The sequence below is a fragment of the Papio anubis genome, chromosome 7, assembly GCF_008728515.1.
Source record: "Papio anubis isolate 15944 chromosome 7, Panubis1.0, whole genome shotgun sequence".
NCBI lineage: Eukaryota > Metazoa > Chordata > Mammalia > Primates > Cercopithecidae > Papio > Papio anubis.
This window is the reverse complement of record NC_044982.1, coordinates 123,128,465-123,152,662: the sequence shown is the minus strand read 5'-3', so window position 1 is coordinate 123,152,662 and position 24,198 is coordinate 123,128,465. Positions and strand designations below refer to the sequence as shown.

General features: G+C 50.2%; 1 protein-coding gene across 28 annotated transcripts in view; it reads right to left on the bottom strand.

Annotated features, from left to right (window-relative positions):
• Positions 1-24,198, bottom strand: part of MEGF11 (multiple EGF like domains 11) — a 422,037-nt gene that overhangs the window by 226,574 nt on the left and 171,265 nt on the right. For all 28 annotated transcript variants that reach the window (XR_002523606.2, XR_002523609.2, XR_002523602.2 and 25 more), the window contains exons 2-4: positions 23,798-23,903; positions 19,382-19,483; positions 14,272-14,372 (exon numbers count right to left, since the gene is read on the bottom strand). Coding sequence is in view for 19 of the 28 variants with exons in the window: in XM_021941755.2 (XP_021797447.1) it covers positions 14,272-14,372; positions 19,382-19,483; positions 23,798-23,903 (309 nt within the window). In the remaining 9 variants the exon portion in view is untranslated. The remainder of the gene's footprint in view (positions 1-14,271; positions 14,373-19,381; positions 19,484-23,797; positions 23,904-24,198) is intronic.

Below are 24,198 nucleotides of genomic sequence, written 5' to 3'. Positions count from 1 at the left end.
TCCTCCTCGGAGCCAGAAGCCAGTGTGGGGGAGGCATCTCAGACAACAAATGCTGCTTAGTGCCCGGGTACCGCAGAAACCCCTCCAACCAAAACTGTCCCATCAGCCACCAGATGGCATTTGACTTTGGGGCTGAAGACCTCAGCTAGATTCAAATCTGGCAACCCACAGAGAATGTAGCCCCAAACCTGGACCTTGCCTCAGGGGTTTCCTGCAGAGATGCAATTAAAAAATGGGGAGCAAAGGAGAAGCATGTGCTCTGATTAGGAAAAACAAGGGCGGCCACTCCTACAAAGCCACAGGGCTCGTCCCAGCACTTGCACCTGCTCCTTGATTCTGGGGTCCAGATAGAAGGAGGCCCAAATAAAGGAAAGGAAAATGCAAGAAGAGGAGGGAGAGAGAGGCAGAAAAGGGAGAAGGAGGCCCTGCCTGGCCTCCCTTCTGCGAAGCCCAGCCCTGCCATGGTCCCCTCCCCAGCATTAATCCTCTAGTAATGCTTTGTGTAAGTCCATTGTGCAAGAAGAAGATTAAAAGGGACAGGCAGAACAAAGCATCGGTCTCCCTAACAAAGGCCCCTCCACTTAGTAAATTAGGAGTTCTTTCTACCTGACACACTTTTACAGGGAAATCTTCAATTACCATGTGCTGGCGGGGCAGGGCAACAAAAGGTCTGTCCGGTGACTTCATTCTCAAAGCCCCGAGCAGGCACTGAAATGGTTTTATGTAATAGAGATACTAATCTAGTCCATATAATTTTGAGAATCCTTTATGGAGGACTGAAGGGCGTTTGAGCCCTGCGGCTGTTTCAAAGAGAATTTCTGCAGCTTATGCATTTACCTTGCCAAAAGCTTAGCTGAGCAAACAGAGTCCTCTAAATCACACTTGCTGTTGATTTACTATCAGGTCTCTGCAGTTTGTTTGGTGGATGGAGCCTTGTGGATAAACAGAGGCCAAGGCTATAGTCCCTGCACCTGGCCACACCAAAGGGCTAGGGGCTGCCTTTAAGTTGCGGCCACTCTGGCTCCCAGATTTGGGAGTTTTCCTCTTTCCAGCCAGTGCAGGGTAAAGGCAACCAGAGGGGCAGTTCTCTGGCCAGGGGAGGGAGGAGGCCTCCCTGGCTTCTGCCCTTGGTTCCAGGTCTGCCTCCATTGTGGGAATGAGATTGATGGTGTAATTTGGCTCCCCTTCCCCACCCCATCAGGAGCAAAGAAGCGATTCTGGCTCCCTTGGTGACAATTCAGCACCAGTGGCTGCTTTAAAAGGGAAAGGAGAGTCGGAAACAATGATGGGGAAGGTGACTCTCAGGAGAATCTAGGGAGAAGTGAAGGCACAGACTCTTCGAACATGCCAGCGTGCAATTATGCACTTAGCACATAGGTTACAGGGGGCTTTTTCATGGCAGACATGTAATATACACAGACAGCAAGTAATACATGCAGAACATACACGTGCACACACGTGTGGGGCAAGCACTTTGCACACAGCAAAACCCAGCTCTCATTAATATACATGTGTGTATGCAGTAATAAAAGCCATCACTTCCATAGCCCCTTCCACATGCCTGGCACCATTCTGAGCTCTTTACATACCTTCGCTTACTTAATCTTCCCAATGATGCCACAAGGAAGGTACTATTGCTACCCTTTTTTACAAGTGAGTAAACTGAGGCACAGAGAAGCTAAGTAATTTGCCCAGAGTCACACAGGCAGTAGGCAGCAGTCTGGCTCTAGAGTCTATGCTGTTAACCTTGATATCAGCTGGTATAACATGCCTGCACAGACATCCCTCACGTGGACTGGGAGCGGCCTCCACACATGCAGACTCACAATCCTATATGCACCACATCGACACACAGCCAGACATCACAGCAGATATGCCCCTTCCTCAGAGGTCCAGACATCACATTTGCAGCGTCAAATGAGGGATTCCAGTTCAACTAAGACAGACTAGGGTGAAAGATACTGAGAGGTAAAATATTAAAATATTCCTATTCTCACTGGTAAATGTAAATGGTTGCTTACCCTTCCAAGCCCCCACCTTTCTATCATCCAGAAACTACAGGGTTAACAGCCACAGAGGGGTCCTCCAGGACCTATTCCATTTCAACTTACTGATAGGGGTGCCAAGCCTATAGTTCAATGTTTCTATTCTTACCCCCAGGTATAGACAGGGAGGGGACGGTGGGATGTGTCCTGCAACAAGGGACCCTGCTCTCAGGCTCTCCACTGGGCTTGGCCACTGTCGGGTCAGCACAGAGTAGGGAGTGTCCAGCTTCCCAGCCAGTCCCCACCCCGCCTACTTGATGGACAGCTGAGCAAGGCTCTTGAAAGACAGGTCTCCAAAGACATTGAAGTGGCCACTGGGAGGCAGCGGGAGGCTCTGCGCTAGCATTGTCACCCTCACTGGGGCCACTCAGCAGCCCTCACTGAAGAGCAAGCGTCAGAGGAGATTTGGGGACCGGCATGCCCATTGTCCACAAAAGCCCATTAGCGACCAGGAGGGAGGAAGGTGCTCAGCAAACCAGGAGGCACTGCATGAGGAGCTCCGTCCTCCCACGTCCCTCCAGTCACTGCTGCCCGACATCCTGGAAGCTCAGTTCTAACCCAGAGGTGGCCTCCTGGGTTCTAAGACAGTAAGCTCAGTCCCCACAAAGCCCCAGAGCAGGGCTCCCAGACTCTTCACACACATGTGACATCGGTACAGATATCAGAACTCTGGGAGGAGCTTTGGGAACCTGAGGTCCTGGAGGGGAGGATAAAAGACGGGAGGGCCCTGAGCAGCCCTCAGACCAGGACCCTGTCTGAAGCAGGCCACCCTCCACTCTGGACTCTCAGGATCCTGCCCAGAGACTACTCCTTTGGGTGTCCCTTGAGGGTCCCCTGGAAAAGCCAGCCCAGGTATCTTCCTCGTCAACCAGCCTGCACGTTCCAGTGCTGGGCACTACAGATACAGAGGGGTCCCACATTCCGGGCCCTCAGGAGCTCATGGCCCAGTGAGAGAAATGAAAACACATTGACAATAGGACCTGGAGTGAAAGGGGCTGCAATCAAGACAGGGCTGGGGCTGGGGAAGGAGGTGTTGAGTGGGGCTCCAGAGAATGTTAGGCTCTGCACTGAGTTTTCAAGGACCACTACGCAGAAACTACAAGAGCAGGACCGGGGGTTCAAGGAGGCGAGGGCAGCCTGCACAAAGCCCCAGGGAATGAGAGAATGTGGAGAACGCAGGCAGCTGAGTGGGACACAGAGGCTCAGCAGTCAGGTAACGGGACTTTGAGGAGCAAGACACCGAATAATGAGTCTCATGTGAAGGACCCTGGGGAACACATCTGGAGCGGGCAGCCCTGGACAGAGAAGAAGAAAATGTCAGAAAGCACGGCAGTGGGGCAAGGCAGGAGCAGAATGAATTGGAGGTGCCTCCAATTTTCCAAGGCTATTTTCTGAGCCTCTACTCTGTGCCTGGCACATCGTGACCCACTGTAGACTCTACAGTGATCTGTGTTGAGTGTATAGTACCATTGAGGAGATAGAAATTTTAAAAATGTGTAGTCTATGCCAGGTAGTGATAGTGCAAAGCAAAAAAAAACAAAAAACAAAAAACCCGGCTAAGAGGGCATAGCAAGACATCAAGGAGGAGGCTGCCATTGCAGACGGGGTGGTCAGGGAAGACTCTCTGAAACACGGTATTTGAGTGAAATGAGGGACAGGCCATCTGGTGCCACGTGGCTATCTGGGGGAAAAGCATTCCGGGCAGAGGGAACAGGAACCTCCAAGGCTCCCTGTGTGCAGGAGGAGCCAGGAGGCCAGCGTGGGAGGCACAGAGTCAGCTGGGGCCAGGCCATGTGGGGCCTGCAGCATCAAGCAGCAAACGCCCAACAAGGACCAGACATCCAAGATATGAATTCAGAAGATCAAAAGGGCCGTCGGCAAGTTCCCGTAGAGAAACTGGCACTTAGACTGGGCACAGGGTAGCCACTTTATGGGCTTCAGCTGGCCCAGGAAAACCCAGGAAGAGAGCTTACATAAATGCCTGACTGCTTCTGACACAACCAAAGGCTTCCCTTCAGAGGCCGCCCGGTGCAGATGGCAGAGGCTTAATTACCGCCGCAGCTGGTGATTAAGAAGCGATGCCTCAATCCTCCCACAGCTGCCTCAGCACGAGGGGCCCTGCTGGCACTCACTGAGGGTGGAGGAAAGTCCCGCCAGGGAAAGCTAGAGCTTGGCTAGCAAAACCCAGCCGCCAGACCCCAGGTCTTCATTCCCTTGACCAAGTCCATAAGCACGGCCGTCCATGGCTCACCCGTCCCTGCACACCCCCCATAACTTGTCTTTCACCACCTTCACTGGTGGTCCATGCTGCTGCCCCCAGAACAACCCCTCCCTGACACCACCTCATGGCATTGCTTGCTACTTAAACCCCTTGATGACCTCATGAGATTGTCTGGGCAGTGTCCTGACCCCTCTGCTATCTCCCACCTCTCACCTTTGCTCACACTGCCCCTCTGCCAGACAAGGCCCTCCCTCACAAAAGTAAACCAAGAACAACAGCCAAGTTTTACTGAGCTCTTCACATGCCAGGCCCTCTACTAAATGCTTTATTTGTAGCAACTCATTGAATCTTCACAACAGCCTAAAGAGGTATGTACCCAGTGGAGCTCTATTTTACAGATGAGAAAGCTGAGATATGGAGAGGCAAAGCAACGTGCTTGGGGGCACACAGCTAGCAGAGGAAGTGAGTGGAGTCACTCTCAGGCCAGCTGAGTTCTGAAGCTCCGTCTTACCCGCTGCCCAACTCTTGTTCTCCTGGTGAATTCCTACTCATCTTTCAGACTCAGCTCAAAACTCACCTCCCTGAAGGGGTCTTCCTTGACCCCCTTTCCTTCCATCCCTAGATAAAGTTAGTTGCCTCTCCCTGAGAGGTCTCTCAGTATTTGGGGTATGAGTCTATTTCACTCACTCAATTCAGTGGTTGGTCAGTACTCAGCGCTGGACACTGTGTCTGGCCCTGGGGAAAGCCTTGCAGAGACTTGACCCCTCTGCCTCAGGAATTCACTTCTGAGGGGGAGAGATGGACGGGCACAGCAGCTTCACAACCAGAAGGACAAGGGTGCAGAGGGGACCGGGGTGGCAGGGCCAAGGGAGAGACAGGATGGTGGGTACAGAGTACTTGTACCAACCACCGTGTGGCTCCCAAACAGGGGGAGTTTCAGGGCGGAACAGGAAGAATCCAAAATAGGCATTAACAGAAGGGCGAATCCAGAGAGACCACCAGGCATTGTGGGTGCCCAGACCATGAATTCGCTCTTTCAACAATTATTTATCGAGGGTCTGACAAGCACTAACAAGTGGACAAGGACAAATCTTTGGTAGTTACGTTTCTCATTGCAAATGAACTAACTGGCATCAGGGTTAAGCATCAGTATTTATGAGTTTGGTCAGTGTGAATCATCCCGTGGATCTCAGCTACTCTGAACATTCTAAGTCAATGTTCTAAGCCCACGGACTAGGGACCAGACCACAGTGGCTGCGTTCATTTTGACCACTGAGTGGGGCTCTGTCGGGGGTGGACGGGCAGCCATGCCTTCCTTGCCTCCCTATTTAAACTGTGCTCATCCTTCTGTGATGGCATCTCTCCTACTAGACCAATGTGCTTCTTATTCATCTCTGCATCCCCAGGACCCAGTAGTACCTGCAAGGCATAGATATCTAATAATAATAAATGGTGATGGATGGATGTTGTTCTAGGCAGCAAAGCTCAGCACCAGGTGTTGGTGACCCAAGGAAGTGGCGTCAGCACTGTTTCTGGTGATGGCAGCACGCAAGACTCCTTGGGGAGCCTCTTAGAGGGTCAGCAGTGAGTTCTTTTACCCAGCAGCTAGGGAGAGGCTGAGTTTCAGACAGGCCCCACCATGCTGCTTACACATACACCCTTTCCTCCATCCCCCATGCCCTCTTGGCACCTTAGCAAAAATTTGAGCTCCAACCAGTATAGCTTCAGTCCCCTCCTCCCCCTCCAAACCTCCTCCCCTGCCCTCTTGACTGACCCCACTTCTCTCTTCTGGCCACAGGTTTCTCCTACTCAAAGAAAACCCACTATAGGAGGGGAGAGTACAGGATTTGAAGTCACATCCATCTGAAATCTGGGCCAGCCGCTCATCCATGTGGACAAGTCACTTAGCCTCTCTGAGCTTCAGTGTTCTGTCCTGTAAAAGGGCAGTAACAACAATGCTCACTTCTCCAGTCTCCTGAGCAGGTGATATGCTGTAGGTGAAAGCGCCGGCTAAACCACCAGACATTACACAATTGTCATTATTATGGCTGAAAGTTAGCAATCACTCCAAGAAGGCATTGAATTAAACGTCACAGGGATTGGTTATAAAAGCCCCCATTCATGCTGCTATAAAGACACATGCACACGTATGTTCATTGCGGCACTATTCACAATAGCAAAGACTTGGAATCAACCCAAATATCCATCAGTGACAGACTGGATTAAGAAAATGTGGCACATATACACCATGGAATACTATGCAGCCATAAAAAAGGATGAGTTTGTGTCCTTTGTAGGGACATGGATGCAGCTGGAAACCATCATTCTCAGCAAACTATCGCAAGAACAGAAAACCAAACACCACATGTTCTCACTCATAGGTGGGAACTGAACAATGAGATCACTTGGACTCTGGAAGGGGAACATCACACACCGGGGCCTATTATGGGGAGGGGGGAGGGGGGAGGGATGGCATTGGGAGTCATACCTGATGTAAATGACGAGTTGATGGGTGCAGCACACCAACATGGCACAAGTATACATATGTAACAAAGCTGCACGTTCTGCACATGTACCCTAGAACTTAAAGTATAATAATAAAAATAAATAAATAAAAGCCCCCATTCCACTCCTCTCTGTAAAACAGGGTCGGTTCCAGTGATAGGCAGAAAGTGCTAATGTAGCTCCTTATGCTGCAAAAGTGCCCCCAAAATATAATAAAAACATTTTTAAATGCATAGCTGAGCTCTAAGGAGAGCAAGGTAAATTTCCAAGTGTGGGGGAAAGCGGGAGTTTACAGGAGAGCAGAATGTGAGATGCTGAAGCCAAGGTAGCTCAGGGAACATCAGACCTGGCAACAGCCACCTCCTCCCACCCCCAGCGCAGGCCGGGAGCCAGGGACTTCACACCCACACAAGGGCACACTTGGCCTTGGAAGTTGCCAGCTCCATGTAGGAGGGATTTGAACATGCTACCCACCAACCTAGAGATAAAGCAAAGTATTCTGGATGGAGAAAAGTCTCCCACAAGAAATGAAAAGCCAGGACAGGGGAATAGGCAGTGACTGCTGAATGGGTATGGGGTCTCCTTGAGGGGTGATTAGAGGTGATATTTGCACATCGTCAATATACTAAAGGCCACCGAATTGCACACTTTAAAATGATTTTATGGTATGTGAAATTCACATCAATTAAACAAACAAAAAAAAACACCCCAAGCCTTTACCAAACAGCATAAAATCCCAAACCAGGTTACCAAAGAGTGATCTTGAACCAGGGAAAACCATTAGAGTGCCCAACAAGAAAATGTAAAACTAATGTGTAGGGGGCCCTTGTATGATTCGGGGCATAAGAGAGGGAAAAAGGGCTAAATTAATAGAAAAAAAAATACAACCTGTACAAGGAAACAATCTGCCATAATGGAGAATCAGCAGGCACCACGAACAGGAGAATTGATACTCTAGGAACTTGAGCTAATAGAACTAATCGCTCGAGATAAAACTATCTGAAAGAGACTATAAAAGAAATATGTTTAAAATAATTAAAGCAATAAAAGGAGGAATGGAATTCGTAATGAAAGAATAGGACACGACAGAAAAAGCATAGCATATCCGAAAAAGAACCAATAGAACTCCTAGAAATGAAACATGAAACTGAAATTAAGACCACACCAGACAGGTTAATTAGCAGAACTACAGCATCTAATAAATGGATCTAAGGAAAATGTCCAAGGTGCAGCATGGAGAGATAAAGACACTGAAAATGAGAACTTAGGAGAGACAGAAGATGAAATACGAGGATCCAACATATTGGAGCTCCAACAGGAGAAATTAAGAGAATGGAAGAAAGGAGATTTTTGAAGAGGTATGGTTGACAATTTTCTAGAATTAATGAAGGACATGAATCCTTAGCTCAAAGATGACGTATACTTCCGAGAAGCAAACAGTATAAAACAAACAAAAACCCCAAAAACTCCGCACCCAGACACATTCTAGGGAAACCGCAGGGCAGTGCAAGACAAAGTCCAGAACGTAATGGAACACCACTTCTCAAACTGCCGGAAGAAAATGACTGAAAGCCTAGAATGTTACAGGCAGCTTAACCATCATTCAAAAGCAAGGGCAAAATCAAAGCATAAGACAAATAAAGCACAGGAGCATTGGTCATTTACAGACCTTCCCTGAAAGAACTAAAGATCTTTCAAGAAGAATGAGGCTGAACCTAGGAGAGTGATGCAAGAAGAGATGATGAGCAAAGGAATTATGAAACATAAGAATTCAATTATTTAAACAATAATTGTGCAAAGCAACAGCAATAATGAAACAGGAGTACCTAATCTGGCACAGAGTTGATGTGTTGAATTCACTGAATTAAATCTTACATTGCCTGCCCCCTGCCCAACCCCCCGCCAGAATCCTCTCCCCTCAACCAGAGTCCATCCATGAGGCCAATCTCCCAGACCCTCAGCTGCTGGCTCCCTCAGCCGCCACGTACAGACCACCCCCTAGGACTGGCACAGTCCCTTTCCCTGGGACCAACCTATGCTCCCCAAGCCAGCCAGGCCCACCAGCTACATACGTGCCTGGAGTTTCTGGTGAATCCCTCCACTTCTGGATTTCCTGAAAACCACACTGCAGAGGGTGGCCTCTGGAATTCCAAGCCACCACTGAAAGGGCCAGAAGATTTCACCTGGAAGCTCGAGGGAGTTCATTTGCCATGGGGGAAACTATGTCGACCAAGAGGAAACAGGAGATGAGGGCTGGGCAGATAGACTCCCCATCCTTGCCCGCTGCAGTGAGGCATGCTTTCTCCCTGCTGCCCATCAGGAGAAGCCCTGAGTACTTCGGGGATGCACCTGCTGGGCCTCTTTGTAACAGATTCGCAAACAGAGTCAGTAAAGAAACCGTAGCCTCGTGGTTCTCAAATGTAGTTCCCAGTCCAGCAGGATCACCTGGGAACTTGTTAGAAACGCAAATTCTTGGGCCCCACCTCAAATCTTCTAAATCAGAGACTCTGGGACTAGGGCCCAGAGATCTGTGGTATAACAAGTTCCCCAGGTGATTCTGATTCGGCAGCTCACGTTTGAGAACTGCTGGAGTCAAGCACACAGAACCTGTCTCATATTGTTATTAAGTGCTTACCAAACACACATATGAATGAGTTGTGGTTTGTGAGCACCGTGGCCATCTGTATGGGACTTGTGATAGGAACTAATACTGCTCACTAAATGTTTCTGACCCTCTGCCTTCAAGACTAGCTAGAGCCCTTTTCTCTCTGCCACAGCAACTAGCAACATTCCAGAGAGTTGCTGCTCCATCAGCCTAGGTCCTAGGGTGAGGCTGACGAGGAGCAGGCCTTAGCTAGCCCACGGTGGACACCTAATTTGGAGAAGAAATTAAACTTCACTGTTTCAAGCCACTGGGATTTGGACATTGTCTGTTACTGCAGCAAAACTCAGTACGCTCATAACTCAGTCCTGTGTCATCTGGTTTGATATAGCACTAATACTTTCAAAGAACAGAGCTTCCCAAAATGCCTCAAACTCTACCACATAAGTGAAAGTCTGCTTCTCCAAGACATAAAACTAGCTCCATCTGCAGAGGCAAAAATGCCTCTGTCCTGAAAGAAGGAAGAAAGGGAAGCTTGGAGGGAGGGAGGAAGGCAGGCAGGCACTCTGCCCAGTGATCTCTAGGAAATATTTCATACCTGGTGACCAAAGTGGGCCAGGACTCAGCTGTGGCTGTAGATAATGGAAGCAGAAAGAGGTATGAGTTGGCCTGGGGCAGCTGGGAAGCTCTGGTAAGGATGGTTTCAGGAGGGCTCCCAGATGAGAATGGCAGTTCAAAGGCAGAGGATATTGTACAGCGAGGAGAAAAACAGTGCCCCCCTGCATCTGTATTGAGCCCTGTGCTTTGCAGGACACTCTGGGTCCCTGTTCCATCTCTTGCTCCTTCCACACACAAGGATGGTCCGTCCTATGTCACAGCTGCTCCACAGAGGCAAAGGACTGGCCCAAGATTGCACAGCAAGTTGGTGGCTGAGTCAGCCAAGGCTTTCACACCTGGGGCTGCTCCTTGTCAGCCTGCAAGAAACAAGGCTCCCAGAAGGTGACTCTGGAGGGAGGATGACATCCTCCTGCCCCTGCCCAGGGCACAGGTGATGTTCTCATGCAGGATCCAGAGAACTCTCGGCATCCGATGGTTCTCACCAGGTTCTGGTGAAGTTGGAGGTTCTCTGGCTGCTGAGCGATGGGGAGGGAGACGCTGGGGGTCAGGGCTGCAGGCACCAGCTCCTGATTATCCCAGGCTCACAGACTTCCCATCTGTCCCCCAGTGCCCTGGTGTCATTCTTCACCCTCTCACTACCATGTCGCCCTCTCACAAGCTCCCTCACCCTGGGGTCTCCATTCTCTCATGGGCAAGTGACAAAGCCCAAAGCCCATGTGTGGCCAGTTGGTGCCCCCTCCCTTTCCTCCCATCACGTTAAACAGGAACAGGAGGATGCTGGTAACAGCTGACACCTGCCTCTCCAGATTTCCTATGTTAAAGTCTCAAGCTGCAGCACCTGAGACACGCCCTTATTTGGAGATAGGGTCTTAAAAGGTAATCAAGTTAAAATGAGGTCATTAGAGTGAGCTGTAATCCACTATGACATGTGTGCTCATAACAAGGAAATGTGAAGCCATGGGAAGAACACCATGTGACAATCAGAGTCCTGCTGTTGCAGCCAGGAAACTACCAGAAGCAGGGAGAGAGGCTGAAACAGACCCTTCGCTCAGCCCAGAAGGAAGCAGCCCTGCCAACACCCGGATCTCAGACTTCTGAGCCCCAGAACTGTGAGACAATAAACCCCTGTCGGTGAAGCCGCCCAGCCTGTGGTACTTTGTAACAGCCACCCTAGGCAATCGACACACCCAACCCAGCCACCTGCACCTCCTGCTGCAGCCCAGGTCTGCCCTCTGGGGTCTGGCCAGCCTCCTCACTGCCCACCTCCATGCCTTTGCTGATGGGGTTCCCTCTCCCACCCACTCCTTGACGGCGTCATTGCATCCCTTAAGATTGAGCTCAACGCCCCATGAAGCAGGTGGCAGCATTCTCTCCTGCCGCGCTCGACTGTCTCTTTCTAGCCTTTTGCACATCCAGTGTCTGGGCTGTTATGGAATGATTTTGCTGAGTGTTAGTCCCGCCTTCCCATCATGAAGGTAGATTCCACAAGGGCAGGGGCTGTTCATATTTCTAACTCTTCTATCTTGCAGCACAGCACTGTGGGTGGGCTATAGTAGGTGCTTAATAAATACTGGATTGAAACACCTTTCTAGTATACCCTGTAGCATACTCTAAGTCCCCTCCTTTGACTAGACTGCAAACTCCTCGAGGGCAGCAACGGTCTATCATCTGTATCTATGCCCCTGTATCTTGCGTAGCAGGAAGTAACAATACATGCTGCATGGGTAACGTGAACATGTGGCAGAAATTACTTACCATGCAACAAAGACCCTGTAAGGGTTTCAAGGGATCCATGAACCCAATGAACTTGTGTGCAAAGGACTTCGTGTGTTGGTATGTTTATATAGGTACTATGCGTTTTCCCAGGGACAGGGTCCATGGGCCTCTTTGAGCAACTGAAAGCCAAGACTAAAACAATGTGGAGCACCAATGCCATGGAGGAGGGAACTGACATTTACTCAACCCCACTCTGTGCCTGGTGAGTGCAGGTGTTACTACTGCCATTTTACATGAATGAAAACTGAGGTTCAGAGAGGTAAAGCCTTGCCCGGGTTCATGAAGAGACGAGCAAGCCTGCCCAAGCCATCCAAGTGCAGAGACTCTGAAGCCAGACAGCCTGGATTCAAATCCAAGTTCTGCCATTTTCCAGATGTGTGATCTTGGGCAAGTTACAGAAGCTCTGTGACTCAGTTTCCCCACCTGTCAAATGAGAGGAATAAGGACACCTACCTCACAGGGCTGCTGGGAGCAGTAGATGGATCAGTGTATGTAAAGTGATCAGAATGGTGCCTGGCATGTGGCGGGTGCTGGGAAGGTGAAGATAAAGAGGAAGAAGCTGGCAGTGGCAGGGCAAGGACCAAACCCAGAACCCTGTGATTCAGTGTCATCACTACCAGCACCCAGGATGCCCCACATCCCATCTCCCCGCCAGAACTCTCCTGTGCCCTCCTAGGAGAAGTCTTCCATTCTAAAAGTGGCTTTTTGAGCTTGAGTTCCTGGTGGACCGTCCTAGGGTCACCTGGCCAGAAGGCAGTGCCCAGTGGTTACATAAGGAGTAGGTCGGAAGGTATAAACTGCCCTTGCCAGTCAGTAAGACTGGGCCTCCTGTGCAATCAGGACACTTAGCACTTCTGCCCTGCTCTTCATTTTCCAAGAGCTTTGCCACCGTTCACTAATGGAAATTAGAAAGGAAATGTGCTCATACATTCCTGGAGCTCTGTGCTGACGTCCAAACTCCCTTCATAATTTCCCTGAGTCCATCACTGTGCCCTGAGCTTGGGCAAGCCGCTTACATCTGTCTCTGAGGCTTTGTTTGTCCTGACCCTGGCCTGATTTCATACTACTCCATGCAGACAGAGCAGCAGCAGGAAAGCTTTAGTCCTGATCTCACATCTACACCTGGGTCTCGGTTACCCCATCCCAGGTGAGGTGCTGACCAAGGCCTCGTCCTAGCTCAGTCCTCTGCCCTGCTCCTGAGAAACGGCCTTTTAGGTGAACTGCTTTGTATCTTTCCTACAAAACCATTACTACTGAACCCATTGGAGGGTATATTTTTCATTCATTCTTGTAATGCAATTAGAATTGAGTTTCTCCAGCATTGGGGGAGATGTTAACAACAGTAGGGGAAAATTGTCATTTTATTCCCAACATCAACACACCCACTCTGCCCAAATTTTCCCTCTGGTGCGAACTCTCTCTACCCACTCAAATGGCAAAGAGAATACTAACAAGGAAAATCGCTCTCCAAATGAAGAGACAGAAGCTTTGGGGGTGGAATCTCTTCTCAGTCATTAAATGAGGGCCTCCCGGCTCCTCTGACACGCTCCTGCAGTAGAGGGAACCTTCCAAGGCCCGCTGGAAAATCCACTGGCCCCAGTTCACTGGGTCAGAGGTAAGTGGGGAAAGAGTCCCTTAGAACCCAACAGGGTCCCTACAATCATTCTCCCAGAGAGATTAAGTGACTTGCCCAAAGCCTCATAGCTAGGAAGCCCAGATCTACAGGCTCCTGCTCCGGGGTGCCTCCACTGCACCACACTGCTCTTCTCCCAGAGGGCCTGCCGCTGCCAGCAACTCAGCTCTTGCCTTTCTTAGGGGACACTAAGGCTTGCATTTTCTGAGCTGCTCTAGACAAATAGGAAAAGAGGCAATGTTTGTCTTTCATACACCCACCTCTTCTCCAATGTCCCCCAAATCCTTTTTGGAAATCCTCCTAGCTCCCAGAACCACTCCCTCATGGTCCACCTCACCTTTGCCCCCATCCTTTCCTTACTGTGGTTTTGACATCCAACAACCCAGCCTTCCTTCCTCTCTTTCCCATTTCTACCCATCCAACTGTCCATCTACATACCCATCCATCTCTCCTCCCATCCAGCAAAGCTGCCTTGAGCACCTGTACACCTTAACCCTGTGCCAGGCACCCAGCACTTCTTCTGCCTTGCTCCTCAGAGTGCCCACTCCAGAAGGAGCCACTTCTCCCCTATCCCCCATCAAGGCCTTGAACTGACGGACTTCCATCCACCCTGTAAGGAGGTTCATCTGATGGCCCAACCCTTGCTACTGAATTTGCACCAAACTCATTATTCCTTCTGAGCACTGGCAGCAGGCAGGGACTTCTGGAGCCGTGTGGCTGAGGACTGCTGCCTAGGGACCATGGATATCAGCCCCACCTCCCCCCCCCCCCTTTCCCCTCCCCTCCTTTCCCCTCCCCTCCTTTCCCCTCCCCTCCTTTCCCCTCTCCTCCCTTTCCCACTGAGGCCAGAACAGCAGCAGCCCCTACGTACGTATGCAGAAGTCTCCGTTCTCATAGTAGCCAGGGCAGCACTGGGACCTCCGCCGGTACATGGTCCGGAGGCCTCTCCGATACGCCGTCTTATAACTGATCCTAAGGCACGAAGGAGAAAGCCACTTGAAAGTACTGAAAATCAATTACTCCTGTTTAGAATGATATTTGTGTTAAGCTATATTGAGGATGCCATTCAATAATTACTTTAAAATGCATGGCGGCTTCAAATATGAAGGAACACAATAAAAAAAATCGATAGTGGGATTTGGGCTGTTGTGATGCAGAATGGATTACTAACACGGCACTTACTAAACCTGCTGACTTTTCCCCAGTCACTTCTAAATAGAAGGGCTGCAGAAGATACTTTCTGGAGTGACATTGTGGAGGGCAACCATGAACTTCTCCTTAGTTCCTTAAAACACCCAGATTCTGGGCTTGAGGTGCCCATGCGGTGACCCGGATAGGAGTCAGGCCCTGAGGGTTTCTGTGCCCACCCCCTCCCACCCCTCTAAAAAGCCAGACTGCTCACAGCCCCCTGAGTATTGGTCCCCCCACTGAAAGAACAGAGGCAGAGTCAGCAAAAGGACCCTCTGAGTCCAGCTCAGTCCCAGAAAGTAGATTAATCTCCCCCACGCCAAAATAACACCTCCAGGAGAGGAGCCTCGCACGCCATCCCTGGGAAGGCCCTGAACCAACCCCTCGCCCTGCAAAGGAAGAAGCTGAGGCCCATGGAGCCGCAGCACTGGGAGTCAGACTCGTGGGTTCCAGACCGTATGCTGACACAAGTGTTAAGATTTAGCCCCGTGCCAGAGAGACTATGAGCAACATCTCATTCCGTTCCCTGCGGAGGCACCATTACTATCCCCCTTTATTTTATTTATTTCCCTTTTAGAGCTTTTATTCTTATTTTTTGTATGTTCCCCTCAACTCCCCACCCTTTGTTTTATGAATAAGAAAACTAAAATTAGTGACGTTAGTGACCAGCACAGCTAATCAGGGTCAGAACCAGGATTCAAACCTAGCTCACTCCAATTTCAAAGCTGCTAGGCTTAACCTACTGCCCTCTACCAGCTTTCACAGGGTAGATTGTGGCTATACAGATGGCCACAGTGAAGGAGTAAGTAAAAAGAAATACCGAATCTTCAGAAGGAAATCAAAATGGGGTATCCATAGGCAAAGCCCCTTCTTCACGTGGAGAGTCAAAGTGGAAGAGATTTGAAGTGGCCACTAGAGGCTAGAGAGAGGAAGTGACCTGCTCAAGGTCATGGAGCGGAACTTGGACCCGACCCAAAGTCCTTGGGCCTTGAAGCCAGACCTCTTTCCACTTTTCCATCAGCACCTAAGTGGAGCTTGCCCTGTGGACTCTTCCTCAGCAGCACAGCAGAGGGTCTGGTCATCAGAGACGTCTATAGGCTGTGTTCCATGGAGGGCCAGGACGGCTTGGGAAGAGAGTCCTATAATACAGTCTGGGACAACCTTCCCACACCTTAAAGCCCCGACTTCGTAACAAATGACAGTGCAGAACTCTGGGGAAATCTGTGCTATTTGGGAATGTCGTAAGCTAAGGTCATTCAACTTTGTCAAAAACCCATAATGGAAGGAAAGCTGGCCTCAGAGCAAAGCTGCTGCCCCAGCACAGAAGGCAGCTCCCGGCAGTTTCAGGGATTATATAAGCCTCTCAGGTAAAGAATGACTTGGAATCAACTCAGAGGTCATCCAGCCTGTTCTCCCCACCAAACAGGATTACCCCCAAGCCCCCCAGTGCGGGGTGGTCTGGGCTTCATTAAAGCCCCTCAGGAGAGAGTTGCCACCCATTGTTTCTGGCTCACCCGTCTTTCTTTGTCCCTGTGCAGGTTGCAAAGGCAAGAGAGGGAAGCAAGGCCAGGTGCCAGGCTGCTCTCAGGGGAAGGATGCTGAATTAAAACATGCCATTCCACCCCAAAGCAGACGGAGGGTGCAGCTGTTAGCATGCACACTCTAGGTCGTCAGGAAAGCTGCAGGTGACTCAATAATTTAGCAAAAGAATTCATGTTCTAGGAATACAGTCTATTTTAATAAGCAGCCACCACCTTAGTGGTGATGGATGGCAGCCCTAGCCTCCAAGTACCCAAAAGGGCCACACCTCTGAGCAAACTTGGCTCTCACACTGGGCCTGCCAGGGCTTCGGGAGAAGCAACACTACTATTTCTGCCTCTGCCTTTGACCAGGCCCTCGAGCAGCCAACTCTGGCAAAACTAGTGGGGTGAACGAGGGCATTTAGTCCCACCTCCTCATTCCCCAGTCCCACCTCCTCATTCCACAGTCAAATGCTAGAGGAAGGGGATACAGTAATAGCTGAGTAGCCCCTATTGGACCACCTTTCTGCAAATAGCAGCTATAAAATCTAGGGGAAAATATACAAAACAACTACCTGAAGGCACTTGGGGGAGGACAAAAGCAGGCGGATACTGGAGGCAAGTGGACATTTGAGAGAAGGGAATGGTGCTGAGAGATTTAGCACAACAATACTCTGGGCAACTAAAATTCAGATAGAAAACACACAACCTTGCTCGTTTGAAGAACCACAGGCCAAGTCCAGGGTGGACCCAGCATACCTGCTGGGTATGCAGGGGGGGAAATCTGTGCTATTTGGGAATGTCGTAAGCTAAGGTCATTCAACTTTGTCAAAAACCCATAATGGAAGGAAAGCTGGCCTCAGAGCAAAGCTGCGTCCCCAGCACAGAAGGCAGCTCCCGGCAGTTTCAGGGATTATATAAGCCTCTCAGGTAAAGAATGACTCGGAATCAACTCAGAGGTCATCCAGCCTGTTCTCCCCACCAAACGGGATTATCCCCAAGCCCCCCAGTGGGGGGTGGTCTGGGCTTCATTAAAGCCCCTCAGGAGAGAGTGAAAGGGGAACCTTAGAAAGGGAGAGCCACAAAGAGGGAGCCCCAAAATCTTTGTAAAAATCCCTGCCCAAGTGTCTGACCACTGATTTATCCTTATGGAGGGCATATTCCAAGCAGCCTAGCTAAGGCTAAAAATAATAAATTTTCAGAGTTTGGAATTTGTGTTTAGCCAAGTAACCAGGCCGCCAAAACAAACAACAACAAATTAATATTATCTGGAGGAACATAACAGAATCTGGTCTCCACAACATGTCATTCATAATACTCAGAATACAATCCAAGATTACTAGGCATATAAAGAAACACACTGGCCAGGTGCAGTGGCTCATGCCTGTAATCCCAGAACTTTGGGAGGCCGAGGCATGGATCACAAGGTCAGGAGTTCGAGACCAGCCTGGCCAATATGGTGAAACCCCATCTCTACTAAAAATACAAAAATTAGAAGGGCGTGGTGGTGGGCGCCTGTAATCCCAGCTACTTGGGAGGCTGAGGCAGGAGAATTGCTTGAACCCGGGAGGCAGAGGTTGCAGTGAGCCGAGATTACGCCACTGCACTCCAGCCTGGGCAAGAGAGTGGGACTCCGTCTAAAAAAAAAAAAAAGAAACACACTACCCATGCAGAAAAAAAAAAAAAAAGCAATCAATGAAGACCAACCCTGAGATGACCCAGATGTTGGAATTAGCAGGTAAGAATTTTAAAGCAGCAAGTATAGCTCTGCTCAAAGTCTCACAGCCAGTTAGCAGCAAAACCTCAAAGAAAACCAGGACTTTGGCTTCTCAGCACAGAACAAGTTTTCTCATCCATGTTGCTGCCCAGTATGATTCCTGAATTATCCTCAAAGAGGAACTGGGTTCATAGGAGAAAGCAAAGGAGAAATCGGGAATCAATAGATATTCAGCAACTAGCAAAAGGGCCCACCCTGGGGTCTCTCCCTTACTTCCTTATTTATCCTTCAACAGCTAGTCTCTCACCCTTCAAATAGTGTCACTTCACATGTGGCTAATATGTCACACTTTCCTCCATTTTCCCCTGTATTTTTTCGAAGTAATTTTCACATTCCTGACCTCCCTGGACACTGCAGGGTAGGTAGAACAAGGCTTATTAGGGTTTTTTTGGTTTTTTTTTGACAGAGTCTTGCTTTGTCACCCAGGCTGGAGTGGCATGATCTCGGCTCACTGCAAGCTCCGCCTCCCAGGTTCATGCCATTCTCCTGCCTCAGCCTCCCTAGTAGCTGGGACTACAGGCACCCACCACCACGCCTAACTAATTTTTTATATTTTTAGTAAAGACAGGGTTTCACCGTGTTAGCCGGGATGGTCTCGATCTCCTGACCTTGTGATCCGCTCACCTCAGCCTCCCAAAGTGCTGAGATTATAGGCGTGAGCCACCACGCCTGGCTGGATTATTAAGTTTGATGAGTACACTGGGAATCCCAAAATAAAGTGTCTTTCTCAGGGTCATCCCTTAAAGCATGTTGTTTCTTCCTTCCTCTTGCCTTTCCCTGAGTGACATGATAACATATGATCTGCAGGAGGGCTGCAGACAAGGGTACAGGACTGCCATGTGCAGTTGTTCATGTTGAGCACTGCTAAGGGAAGCCTGGCCAAGGTTCTGTGAGGTTGCTGAATTCTAGCCTGCACTCCCTTCTTCAAGCTGGATGCCCTGATATGGGGCTACATCTGCTCAGGGCAGGGGACTCTCTTAGGTTGAGTTTTCCCCCAAATGCAGACTCTGAGAAAAGGATTCAAGAACAAGTAGTTTATTTTGGAGGCAATCCTAGGAAGTACTGGTAGGAGGATAGAAAAGTGAGACAGGGAAGTAAAGGCAGCCAATCTACGGTATATTATTGAGCAGGTTACTTCTATGGGCAACTGGAGACTTCTAGGATACATGTAGAACGTGGCTAAGAGATGTTTCTGCCATCCCAAGAGTGAGGCAGTTGGGGTAGTTATCTACCAACTCCCTATCTCCCCATCCCTGGTTGAGGGATGCCCTCAAAAGCATTAACTCTCCAGCACTTCTGGCCTGTCCTACCCACAAGCTCTTTTGGCCAGAAAGAAGCCATCAGCAGAGCATCTTGGGTGGATGGCTTGGGTGGATGGTTCAGAGTGGAGGCGCATGACAGCATCTGCTCCAATGGCCTTTTTCTATCTTGCACAGAGGCAAGCCCTGAGAGCCCAGTGACTTTTCCCTGCCCTGTCATCTGAGAGAGGTACTCACCGGTGCCTGGTGCACTTGAACCAGTTGAGGATGTCTGTGCATCGTGTGTAATAGATCTGATCGAAGGGGTGTGCATACGATTCCTGGACAGTCACAGCATAGCTGAGAACCAGATGGGAGATGGGAGCCATGATTAGCACTTGGGAAGTTGAGCTGATATTCCGTGGGGCATCTGAGCCCACAGCCCTGAGGCCAAGCTCCACAGCCAAGTGTCCGGAGGCTCTGACCTCCCCACTCCCAACTATCCTCCCCCTTCCCTGAATGCCCTCATATTCCAGCCTCACCGACCCCAGGTTGGCCCCAGGACATATCCCTTATGGACCTTCGGCCCAGATCATTTTCTAAAATTCAAGTTCATTTGTTCATTTAACAGAGAATGAATAAAGAAGCAGGGGGTAGTTTTCTTCTATGTGGCTCTGGAAGGCAGAGCCAACAAGTTTAAAAATACTTTGTGTGTTTGTTCATATCTTTATGGTTTTCAAAGAGCATGCTTGGAAGCTGGACTTTGCAGCAACTCTGTGAAGTAAGTGGCCCCATTTCATAGAGGAAGAAACTAAGGCTCAAAGAAAAGTGACTTGCCCAGCCCACACTGCAGTATCAATAGGCGCTAACATTTATTGAGCACCCTGTGTCAAGTGTTTTAATACATTTTATTCCTCACAATCTTAGGTAGGCGGAATTGTTCTCACTTTACAGACTAGGAAACTGAGCATCGGGGGCATACGTGGCTTCCACAAGCTCCCCCAGTTACCTTCTACTCTGTTCTGCCTGTAGTATAGCTGGGGGTACATTGAGGATATGTCCCTGATAGAAGTGGTTTCTTGTCATCCTGCCTGTTAGCTGTAAACCTGGACCAGCAGGTGGAAGCCACAGGGAAGCAGATCTCAGCTTAACCAAAATAAGCCTTTCTACCTGCCGGCCCCTGGCAGGGGGTTGCATGAAATGGCATTCAAGCCAGGATGCTGAAGTGAGGACTCACGTTTCCTAAACAGGCTGGAGAGAAGACCTCAGCTGAGATCTAAGGAATTAATTTCTATGTAGGTTGGTATTATTCAGTGTTTTTCCCAGAAGGCTCACTGACCTGGGCCAGATGGCCAGGTCCAGGCTGTAAAAGCACGTCTGCCTCGCCTGAGGAAACTGCATTGGTTAACTTGCAAGGGGGCTGGGCAGGCCAGCTCCCCAAGTGGGTCCACAGTAGGCTCTCTGATGCCTGAAAAGTCAAAGGTCTGGCATCCAGAAGGAGGAGGCCAGAAGCAGTCAACAATGCTCAGAGGCCTGGATGGTGGGAAATTCTGTTTCTCTGAAGCACTGGGGATGTAAGGAGGGCTCTTGGTGTGCCCCCACTAGCTGGCATACCTGAGATGTGCCTCAGAGGCACACATCTAGGAAAAAACATCCCAAACCCTGTTTTATCTCCAGGCTTGGGGAAACTGAGGCAACTCGCCCCTCACCCCGGCCACCCAGAGTCCTCTTCCAACTCTGGGATCGCATGATTCTTTGCTCTAACACATCTCCTGAATACCTCACTCAGAGCAAGAGGATGAATGGGGAGCGTGCACGGGCCCTGGAATCCAAACACGGCAGCAGGAGAAGGGGCAAGTTTGAAGCCTGTTGCCTGTTAGCAGCATGCCCTTAGATGTGTTATTTGATTCATATAAGCCTCTGTTTTCTCACCTGTAAGTCTAACCAGGTTGTGTGGTTATTGTGAGGATTAAAGGAGGACAGTAATATTTTCTATCTCTCAGGGCAGTGGGAAAATAAAACAAGATACACTATACATGTAACATGCTTAAACAGTAAGTGTTTAATAGATGTTGACAGGCAATGATTCACCTCTCGTGCTAGGCACTGAGGGATCTTTCCTCCCTGACCAATGTTGGGGAGAGAAGGAGCAAGACCAGCACACAGAATGGATTCTCCACCTTTGTTATGCACTTGGGGGTCCAGCCTCCCTTTTCAGCCGTAACATAGACCTTGGATGCCCAGAGAGAAGCTCAGCAGGGGGCTGGAGGGGGCAGTCACGGGGCAGGGACTGGGCTCTGCAGGATGCCCTGGGCTGAATGAGTCTGGCAACGATGCCTTGTACCAACTCCAGGTTCTCTGACCTGAAGTGTGTGCCCCTGGTTTCATGGCTGGGTGGCTTAACACTGCTCATTTGCCAACATGCTAATGAGGGGCCAGATTAATCTTGGAGAGCCAGGCTTTACTAGCCGGGAGAGGTCGTTACACTGGGTTTTATGGTGGAGGGGCATAATTAATGAGGAGCCGCCAGAAGCACTAATCCAGCTGAGAAATTCTCCCTAAGCGATCTCCAGGGACCGCGGTGTGTTTCTGGAACAACACAGGCTAGATCCATCCACACATAACTTACAACGGAGCTCAGCTGGAAAGACTGAGAAGAAGAAAGCACCTGGTGCCACCGGGCATCACCCACAGGGCTTCCCCCTTGGGGCCGGAGAAGCCCAGAGAGTCCCCAGACCTCATTCTGGCTGTTAGGTTTCACTCCTTGTCTTCCTATCCGGGCTGTAACCTTGGCTGATAGCCTAAGAAGCCTGAAATGCCAGCTCAGTTCGGCTCAGTTCAGAATATTTTCACATTCCAAATGTATTCATGTTGGGCAGGTGTAGAAAATTAGTGAGTACAAATGGGGCTCAGACAGAGAGAGAAGTCAGAGGGGGCCCTCCCCGTGGGGGACGCTCCCTGGAAGAAAGGGACTCCAGATAGAGCCACTGGGGCAGGCAGAGGTGAGCAGCTGCAAAGGAGGCACTCGAGAGGCTGTGATGCAGCACAGACAGTAGCAGGAAGCAGCTGTGTCTTAACAGGACCAGAGAGATGAAAGGGGTCCTCTGAGGCTGGAGTCCAAAACCCACAGAATAACGTGGGGCTCTTCCCAATACCTCTCTGACCCACCGGGAAATAAAGGTTTAAACTCACCAAAGCCAGAATGGGCAAGGGGCCTGAGTAACCTCAGAATCACGTAGAATGCTTATGAAAAATGCACTACTGAATCAGCATCTCGGGGAAAGGCCCCAGGAGACTTTTTCATATGCACCTCCCATGAGTCTGATGTGCACTAAAGTCCATGATAACCAGTTCCTGCAAAGCCACAGTTGTCAACAAGAAAAGACAGCAACTGACACTTGTGGTCCTCAAAGCACTTTCGTGGAACTGCTGCCCTTGATCCTCCAATGAGCCTGTGAGGCAAGGATAATGCTTCTCCCTACTTTACAGAGGTGGAAGTAGGCGCAGAGCCGTTCAGAGACTTCCCCAGAGTCACACAGCTTATAGGTGGAAAAATCCAGATCGGAATGAACTGAGGTCTTCTCATCACGGATCTTGTTTTCTTCCCACTTCACCAAAAACAGGCACACCACAGTACTGCCTTTTGCTCCATCCTCAACTTTGTTGGGACGCCACACACAGGATCTGGTCCCCAGGGATCACACAAGTGCAGACACTGTCCCTCTGCCCCCCAGCTGATCCTTCCTGACCCGCAAGTGTCCAGGCTACCCCAGAGCCAGGTCCTGCCTGACTGAGGTGCCTTTCCCCGCCCTAGGGCTGGGCTATCCACCCTCATGGGCATGAAGCATTGACCCCCCTCCAAGTCCCCCACCTTTCTTCCTCTACCATTCACTTCTCCCATAGGGCCCTCATCTTAATTTTATTCATTTGATTTATTAACATCTAAGTGGCAGAGTCGTCCTGGTCAGCATGGCCAATCAATTCCAGGGTTTAATTCGGTTTTTCCTGATTGGGTCTCTGGTCACTATCTTTCTGCTCACTAAAATCAATACTTTAACCTTGTGCTTCAAAGTCAGGCCGTCTGCAGGGACCCGGCCTGTTCCCCTAGGACCCTAGTGCCACAGCTGGAATGCAGCCTGCTCTTCCACTGCAGCCTCGGCCGCCCTCCCCCGGCAACACCCTGCTCCCACCAGACCGGAAGTAATAGGACCCCTCACCCGTCCTCCTCAAGGCAGGCTGCTGGGGCCACATATCCAAGCTGCCACATGGCTGCCAGTCCTGGGAGACCACGAAAGGCATCACAGCATCAGAGAGCGTGCCACCTGGGACCACGGTCCGCATCTCCCCACTTACTGCACCCTATCTGGCTGTGGACAGGGACTGAGCCCCTCTGGGTCTCTACTTTCTCATCTGTGCAATGGCTGGGAAGTGCCAGTGCAGGGAGGGGTAGGACAGTGCGTCGTAACTGCAGTTAATGTAAGTTGCCTCCACCCTGACCTTCTAGACAGAATCTACACTGCTCTGTCCTGTCTCTCCGCATCTGGGCCATCTCCCCAGCCAGGTTGCAGACCCTTAGAGGGCAGCTCCCGGATCTCCCGACTGCCTCTGTCCCTTACTGCCATGCCCAGGGCGATCCCCCAGAGAGTGCCTGGCCATCTGAGGCCCACGCCTTACCTCTCCCAGTGGCTGCACACGTTGGGGTCCTCAGGGTTCAGGGCAAGGGTGGCTTGCAGGAAGGAGAAGGCAACGAGCCCCGTCAGGGAGAGCGCCATCGCGGACCCTGCACGGGAGAACAAAGGAGGCTGCGTCTGTGATCAGACCGTGTTCCTGGCATCTACTTAGTTTCCCATTGTCGTGGGTAATGAGCATTTGATATTTCACATTGTAGGCTTTGACTAACACCGTAACAGTTCACCGGTTCTGAGTAACAGGAGAGTGGGAAGCCTGAGTCAGGGAAAAGTCCAAATTCCAGGCCAGGGGTTCTGAACGTTTTCTGACTCGGGGACTGCTCTGAGAATCCAGGGAAAGGTATAGATGCTCTCCCCAGAAAAATGCCCACAAGTGCAAAATTGGCT